Raw genomic sequence first — 8837 nt, forward strand, 5'->3', positions numbered from 1 at the left:
TTTTCTTTGGTATTCAAACACTGTGAGTCATGTAAACGCATGGAATTTCCGATGGTTAAATCGGAATAACTATCAATCAACTTCTTAATTAAATATTCACGATGTCTGTGGAAAACAGATTACAAATGCTTTGAGGGAGAGCACAGAAGTATTTACTTTATATCAGAAAAATCACAAATTAACAATGTTACTATCGTATAGGAAACAAAAAATATTCCGTTTGATAGCCACCTATTCTAGGTGCAGAAAAATCTATGGGGTAGTTTATCGAGGTCCTCCGGTTACCATCATGGTACTTTAGAATACACTTCTACAAATAAACGAAAATTTTCTCCACGGACATCATATGGTTTTTTATATTCTATAACAAAAATACGAGTTTAACATAAGCGCATACCTGTCTGTCAAGTATCTGCAATTATGCATAATCCCAGGACTCTACTATATATACCGCTAAAGCTGCTCCAAACTCAGATTTTGTCATTTGCTTATTGCAAAAAATAATATTGTGCTAGATTAAGACAATATTCCTAACAAATTTCATGAAAATAACTGAAAAGTTGCAGGGGAAACATAAACACGGTGCTTTTGTAAACTTACTTTTCATGCTTAAGAATGTGTTAAATTTCATTGATAAGGCTGTGTTTTGTGTAATAGTGTTGACAATGGTGTGTCGAGTTCAGTTCGCAGGACAGGCACAAGGCATGCAAGAAATGGACTGACGATGAACAAGCGCTCACCAGACCATACGTCCACACACACACACACACGCATATAAATATACATCGCAGGTCTGTATATGTTACACAAAGCCAGCATAAATCATTGGGTACAACATGTGCTACAGGCTGGGTGACCGACGAATCAGGGCTTGATTCCTTGCAGGGTAAGATTTTTCTCACTTTGTCACACAGTCCAGACCGGCTCTGGAGCCCACACAGCCTCAAATCCAATGTTAAGAGGTGTGCTTTGCCTGGGAATAAAGCGGCAGTGGCCTCCATCTAGTGTCGAGATCAGGAATGCATAGAGCCATATCTCTACTCCCCCATAAGTCTCATGGCGTGGTGCTTAATTAATCAAACACACTGACAACTTTACCTTTATACACACTGCACCAATTTCTCTCAAATTTTTCTGATTCACGGACCAGCAATTTATAAATGTGTTGTCCTTCGATCGGTATCTTTTACATCAAAAAATGCAAGTATGCAGTACCGGAAACAGCACATAGCGTACTCAGTGTCCTCAATTACCGGAAACAGAAGGCTACAGTCAACAATGGCTGACACGTATAGAAACAATGGATGGTCACTGAATTAATAAAATGCAGTACAACGCAAGAATAAAATGGGATACAGTTGGACCCACAGGGTGATGAGAATATTTGGAGTGGAGAGAGATGAAGCAACAGGAAGTTCGAGAAAATAACACAATGAGGTGCTTCATTGCTTGTACTCTTCGTCAAGTGTAAGTAGAATGACGACGTTAAGGAGGATGAGATGGGTAGGGCATATAGCATGAAAGGGGGAGTAGAGGAATGCATATACGATATTTGTGGTAAAGTCAGAAGAGACCATTAGGAACACCAAAGACGTAGGTGGACGGACAATAATAGAATGGCGTGGTATGGACTGGATTGATCTGGCTCAGAATATGAACCAGTGGAGGGCCCTTGTGAAGACGATAAGGAACCTCCGGGTTCCATAAAATGCTGGGAAGTTCTTGAGTAGTTGCACAATTGGCAGCTACTGAAGACGGGCTGAGCTTCATGAGTGGGTGAGTGAGTGAGTGAGTGATATGTAAATATTTCTATTAACTCCAGGCCTATGGAGAGCAAAGACTTTGAACAGCATTACATTATAACGAAATATTTTTCGCCAAGCTTCACTGGAAACTGCAAACAAATCCATTTCACGCCTCTATGTAATGTGTAGCTCCTGGAACAAAGAAACTATTCAGCTACGGCCCCACAGAATCTGACGCCTCAAGATTCTAAATGAATTTACGGTATATTAGGGGCACGCAGTTGCGTAGTGGATTAAGGCACTAGGCTACAATCCGGAAGGTCCCGGGTTTCATTCTCGATGTCACTGAATTTTTCAATTGACCTAATCTTTCCAGCCGCACTATGGCCCTGGGATGGACTCAACCTCTAACAGAAATGAGTACCAGGAATTTATCTGAAGGCGAACAGCAGCTAGCGCGTAAGGCTGACCTCACCGCCATCTGTGAGCTGTCTAGAAAAATGCGGGAGCCTCGACGTCTCATAACTCGATGGGCCTCCATGACCCAATTACATGGATAGCTTTACCTTTACATATTTAATGACGCTGTCATTAGCGCAGGTGGTTTAGCGTCCAGTCACAGAATTACTGGGGAATAATGAATTGCAAAAGATGCTGAAGGAAGCGGTACACTGGAAAACCTCAAAAGAATTCCATCACAATATTCGATCCGACCTCCATTCCCCCACTACATCGAGCAGTTCGAAGATCTAGGGACTGCAACGAATTTGGCGTTCTAATATTTGAACAGACAATTGTTTTTTGGACAGCTCAGTCGGTATAGCGACGACCTAGACCTACAGGTTGGACGCCGGATGCTCCATTACCTGCAGGAAAACAAGATTTCTCTATACTCCTCAACGTCCACACCGGACCAGACTAGATCTATCCAACGGGTACCAGGCTAACTTTCCTCTGGGGGTAAAATGGCGGGAGTTTGAATCTGACAACTCACTTCCATGTATTGCCGGGCGAAGAATGATGCAGCTATACTTCCATTACATGCCTACATGGGGTTGTGATTAATTAATGAAGCACAGTCAGTTTTCAACTGCATTTTGTATGTCCAGGAGCCATCAGTCTCTTATGAAAATCCGCCAAGTTTACTTATTTTCTCTGGCCGAAATATGCAACACTATCAAGAGTAAAACAGGTACTCGCCCTTAATATGTCAGACTTCATACAAAAAATTAAGACAAAGAATAAATGTTTCTGGAACAAACTTAATGTAGCATCCATTGAAAATTCAACAGGAAGTATCTCTTGTTATAAAGCAGCCTCCGTAGTCTGGGGGTAACGTTCCCACCTCATGACTCAAGGTACGCGGGTTCAAACCCGGCGGAGGTCATGGAATTTTTAAGGGCGGAAAAATTCACGGAATAAGTCCTCTGGGAGGGACATTAAGCCGTGGGTCCCGTGCCGTAGATTTACGGCACGTAAAAGAACCTCATGTCTCTAGGAGACCTCTGAGCAAAATTAGGCAAAAATTTCCTGCCCAAGTAGTTTCCAATTCCTCCGGTAGATGGGGGAAGTATTAGGTATCACTGCCAGAGGAGGGGGGACCTCCCTGACAGAAAGGGACTAACTATTAGATACCACTGCCAGAGGAGGTTGGAACCTCGCTGGAAGAAAGGGGATGATAGTAAGCACCAGTACCGGTAGGGTATGGAGACAGTAGAAATTAAAGGGGGATGCACAATGGACCACTAACCGGTCTAAGTGCATGGGGAAACCCACCACTTCAATACGGAATACAGAATCTCTTGTTATACAAATTTACGTAATATTAATTTCCCCTCCTTTACTCCGTATTCCTTTCAAGTTCCTCATGATATGTAATGATGCACCGATGCCCATATTTGGCGCCATATCCCACGTATAACAAGCACAAATAACCAATCCATTAGTACTGACTTCGGATCCACTTAATTCTGTATTTACTTTGCATTTAGCTTGTCTGCTGAAGCCATAGCTACAAATCTGAGATTGTTACTTAGAGAGATAATAATGTTCCTGAGCTGGCATTTTTCCAGAAGGCAGGGTTAGAACGAAAATCATGTCTCGTCGCTGTCACTTTAAATTTATCTTTAAACGTGATTTCTATCTTTGGGCTATTAACCAAGTTATCTTCATATATATACAATACAAGTTGCTCCACTGTATTAAATTCTTGCAGTTATTTAATTCAGTTAATTTACCTGAATTCCTAGGATTAATTTCACTGGGAAGGGTAGGACCTGACACGTTATGGTCTTCAACATTATGAGACATTCGGTCTGTAATGTTCTTAGAACTTAGTTCTTTAAACTGTAGTGATTACAACTTTTACTAGGGTCATCTGTACCTCTGTTTCATTCAGAATTATGTGGCGAAAAGTCACTGCCACTTTGTGAGTGTCCTTTACCACATTTTTTTTTTCATTCGTCGAAAATTACTCTAAGCCAGGCATGTCCAATGCGTCGATCGCGGGATGATTTTTGGTCGATCTCATAGGCCTATAAGGAAATTATACGTGAAAAGCATGTAAATTCACTTGTAATATAATACAATTATATTAAGATTTTGAAAGGAAAATACATATCAGTCATTCCTATTTTTCTGTTCTTATGTAGCTTATGTGAAATTTGCTTTACATTTGTATTAAGTGAACTGTGGGGAAGTCCCTACTCTATCCTTGTCACATGAACTCTTTATTTCATTACTCGTCGTTAGCCACGTGTGTTCTGTTTAAAGAGCGATCGACAGAATGTGTGATTCACTAGAAATGATGTGTGGAAACATAAGTGAACAGTTGTTGAAAGATGTTTCCAATTGTGTTGCTTTCTCCCTCCAACTGGATGAATCTACAGACCAGTTACTAGTTGCTTTTACATCAAACATCGTGTGTCGTGTTATTTTTACCTATATTTTTGCTTAAAGAGAGATACGACGATATGAGGGAATGGTAGGTCACTAGCAGTTTTGTCACTAAAAAGTCGATCACAAACTGTCTGAAGATGGACATGCCTGCTCTAAGCTGTGGTCGACTTAATTTTCCTACAATGAATTTACAAATTACCAACAGGTGCTACATCTGAGGTACACTCCAAAGGTTCCTGGATTCATCCAGTTTATGCCTGTTGTCTGGATTTCCTTCCAAAATTTTGTCAATTACGGGTAGTGAAATATTGTAACTGTGTATCTCACTAATGGCAACAGATAGATGTGGAAAGACCTTTACAAATGTAGTTTACGTGTATTACAATTATTGTTTTGGCAAGTACATGAAATTTCAAACACTGTGCTACGACTAGGATTATTGCTAGGGGTGACAGTTTGAGGATCAAGCAGAGCTGAATGATCATAGGTTTCTTGTGATTTCTTATTCTTTAACTCATTTTCCAAATTCGTTATTTCGAGTTGTTTCTCAAAATTTTCTTGCTGAAACTGAATCAGCTCACCTCTCTCCCTTCATCACCTTAAACCTATGTCAGAGGTTTCTTTCACTGTATCTTTGATCTGACATATCTCTGCATCCAAACTGTTCAACCTATTTACATCACTTTTTATTGTGTGCTCATAAAGTTCTGGTTCCACGTAGATTTCTTTCTCATCCTGTACATGGTTAACTTTACCCATTTCTGGTTCCCCCCCCCCCCCTTTTACCTCCTCTTGTATATGATTACATCTAATTTCTAAATTTTCTTTTGGTTTTCGTTATGCAACTCAATTTTAACCCATAAGTCTTCGTTGTTAGGCTCAATCTTCTCAGAAGGTTTAACATAACTAGAAATCACTCTCTCCTGTAGTTTAGCACTATCTAATTTTAAGTTCTCCCACAACTTTTGAAAGTTAATATTATTATTATTAGCCTGTCACAATTCTGCAATAAAATTGACCAGTAAGTTCTTAAGATCCTTGTAATCATTTTGTGTAATTTTTGATGCAGTAGTCAGATGAATTCCCGGGGAACCACTTGTTTTGTCTGGTTTTATACACTTCACTTCACTTCACTGGGGACTTTATTTTCCAATGAAAGGTTCACCATTTTAACTGAAGTACTACTAACCATTTTAGTTGTTCTGTTCCGTGTTGTGTTCTGGTGTTTCTATTGGTTTGTTGCTCCTGATTGTTACACAGATGATAGTCATTCTGTGGGCACAGGAGCCACACGTGGGGTTAAGGTACACTCAGCTACTCACCAAGAATCACCTTGTAGCAATTCCGAAGGTTCAGGTGGAGAAGTAGCCTCACCTTTTTGTAGTAGTCGAACGATCCTGTTGTTCTGTAGTATGCCTTGGGTGCCACCCAATCTGGAACATGAGACATAACATAACATTGCATTGCATGGATCCAAAGTTAGTCAAAATGACTGTAGGATGTGGAATATGTCATATAAATACAAAACATATGTACAGTCCCAATGGCATTCTCACAAGAGAAACCAAGAATACACAGTGACTACACACAAGGCTATTTATATATACAAGTTATTTTCTAGGCAACAGGTATTCATCAACAGAGCAGAATGAGTGTGTATTTGAGTATCCTTTCAGTGCTATTTTAAATCATAGTTTTTCATTCATAAGACCTCTGAGATCAGATGGCAGGTTATTACAAATTTAGATCCCAGCATATATGCCTTTCTGAAAGCATGAGAGGTTAGCAATTGGCTTATGAAGACAGTGTTTGTGTTGTGTTAACACTGTGTACATCCGCATTCATCTGAAAATGTTCTCTGTTATTTGTAATGAAGTTTATTAATGAATATATATATTTACAAGGAAAAGTTAAAATCTGTAGTCTCTTAAATAGATCTCTACAGGAATTGTGGGATTTGACACCCATCATGATTCTAACAATTTTCTTTTGCAATGTAAATACTTTTACTGTCAGACGAATTGCCCAGAAAATTATTCCATACTTCATTGAAGAGAGAAAGCAAGCAAAAGAGATTAATTTGAGTGTCAATGTTACTAATATGTAACATGAATCTAACTGCATAACATGCTCTGCTTAGCTTTGGAATCAACTGATTGATATGGTTTTTTCACTTTAAATGATTACTAATTTGCAAGCCAAGGAATTATGTGTTTACTCCCTCTTCTATATATTTATCATTATATCCAATGTTTAATGGATATTGTGGTGAGTTTTTTGTTATAAATTTTATTACATTTGTTTCTTCTAGGTTCAGGCACAGCTTGTTTGCAGAGAACCATTCACTCATTTGCAAAAAAAACTTTGTTTGATGACATGCAGAAATCATCTAAATTTTTACCAGAAATTTAACACTAGTGTCATCTGCAAATATTATAGGTACTGATGAGGTCTTTAGTGTAGGAGGGATGTTGTTTATATAAATTATGAAAAGCAAAGGCCCTAAAATTGACCCCTGTGGAACTCCATGTTTTATTATTCCCTAGTTTGAGTAAGTACTTTGGATTGAAATTGATGATTTTATTTCAATCTTTTGTTTTCTATCTGTTAGGTAGGATCCAAACCAACTTAACGTTGTTCCTTGAATGCCCAAAAAAATTAATTTAATTAATACAATTTCATGATTTACAGTCAAAAGCCTTTGCCAAGTCACAGAATATTCCACCAACATGCATTTTTTGATTAACAGATTTCAACACACTCTCAGTTAACTTAAAGGCTGCATTTTCAATGGAAATCCCTTTCCTAAAACCAAACTTTTCAGGGACTAGTATATTGTTATTCTAAAAATAATGGCTTAACCTATTGTGCATAACTTTTGCAAGTACTTTAGAGAAAGTAGTTAGCAGTGATATTGGCCTGTAGTTTGACATACTATTCTTGTCCCTCCCCCTCTTTTTTTGGTCTTAATGAAATATTAAAGACAATTAGGAAAGATTCCTGTGGATAGTCAGTGATTACAGATGTGAGGTAATGGGCCACTGTTTAGGGATCCACAAACTTTTAAAATTTTACTTGTTATTCCACCACAACCTGAAGAGTTTTTTGTTTTGAGGAAATGTATTATACCTTCTATTTCAGTTTCAGTGGTTGGAATGCTTTTAATACCAGGGAATTTTCTAGGAAATGCCTCTCTTAAAAATGAAATGGCATTATCTCTCATTTCTTGATACAAGTTTAGATTTTCTGTAAATTGTCAGAAAAAAGTATTGAAGGCATCCATAATTTCTTCTGGGTCCTCAACCTTTTCATCGTTTATAAGGAGAGATGATATCTGTTCAGTCAGATGTGATTTTCCCGTTTCATGTTTTATTACCCGTATATTCCAGATTGTTTCTATCTGACAAGCCAGAAGGTCACAGGATCGAATCCTGATAAGGTCATTGGATTTTTTTTTCAATTGTAGATATACTGATTATGCAAGTGTACATGCCAACATCAGAGTATGAAGATGATGAAGTGGAAAAAGTGTATGACACAATTGAAGAAATTCTTCAGGAAGGTGAAGAGGTGACACAAACAGCATCATATTGGGAGACTGGAATAGCATTGTTGGAGATGAACTATATCATAATATTGTTGGCTCACATGGACTAGGAAGACGGAATCACAGGGGTCAAATGCTTATTGACTTTTGTGAACGAAATGGACTAATTGTCACCAACACTTGGTTCAAGAAGCCAAAGAGAAGAATTTACACATGGAAGGCACCTGGGGATTGGAGGAGGTATCAGCTGGACTACATCCTTGTGAAACATCGATTCAGAAACAGTGTGAAGAATGTGAAGATGCTGCCTGGGGCAGATATTGACTCTGACCACAACTTACTGGTTGCCAGGTTCCGAACCAGGTTGAAGAAAATAATAAGATTTCAAAAGCGCAGACCTAGATGGGATTTGGTGAAGTTATATGCTCAAAGACAAAGCATGCAGGAGACCATAGAAGAGAAACTCGGTGCAATTGAAGGTGAAAGCAGAAATGCTGAAGTGCAGTGGAACAATATAAAAGAATGCATGTTAGATACTATCAGTGATTTGGTTGGTAAAGTTGAGAAAATAGCAAGAAAACCATGGGTTACACAGGAGATGATGAGTAAAATGGAGGAGCGAAGGAAATGGAAGAATGTCAACAATG

At 38.6% G+C, this 8837-nt stretch overlaps 1 protein-coding gene across 1 annotated transcript in view; it reads right to left on the reverse strand.

Moving 5' to 3' along the window:
- LOC111862341 (calcium-binding and coiled-coil domain-containing protein 2) overlaps nucleotides 1–8837 on the reverse strand; it is a 59569-nt gene that overhangs the window by 46132 nt on the left and 4600 nt on the right. The window contains exon 2 of the mRNA XM_033750629.1: nucleotides 6018–6076. Coding sequence (XP_033606520.1) covers nucleotides 6018–6076 — 59 coding nt within the window. The remainder of the gene's footprint in view (nucleotides 1–6017; nucleotides 6077–8837) is intronic.

Source organism: Cryptotermes secundus, unplaced genomic scaffold (genome assembly GCF_002891405.2).
Source record: "Cryptotermes secundus unplaced genomic scaffold, Csec_1.0 scaffold408, whole genome shotgun sequence".
NCBI lineage: Eukaryota > Metazoa > Arthropoda > Insecta > Blattodea > Kalotermitidae > Cryptotermes > Cryptotermes secundus.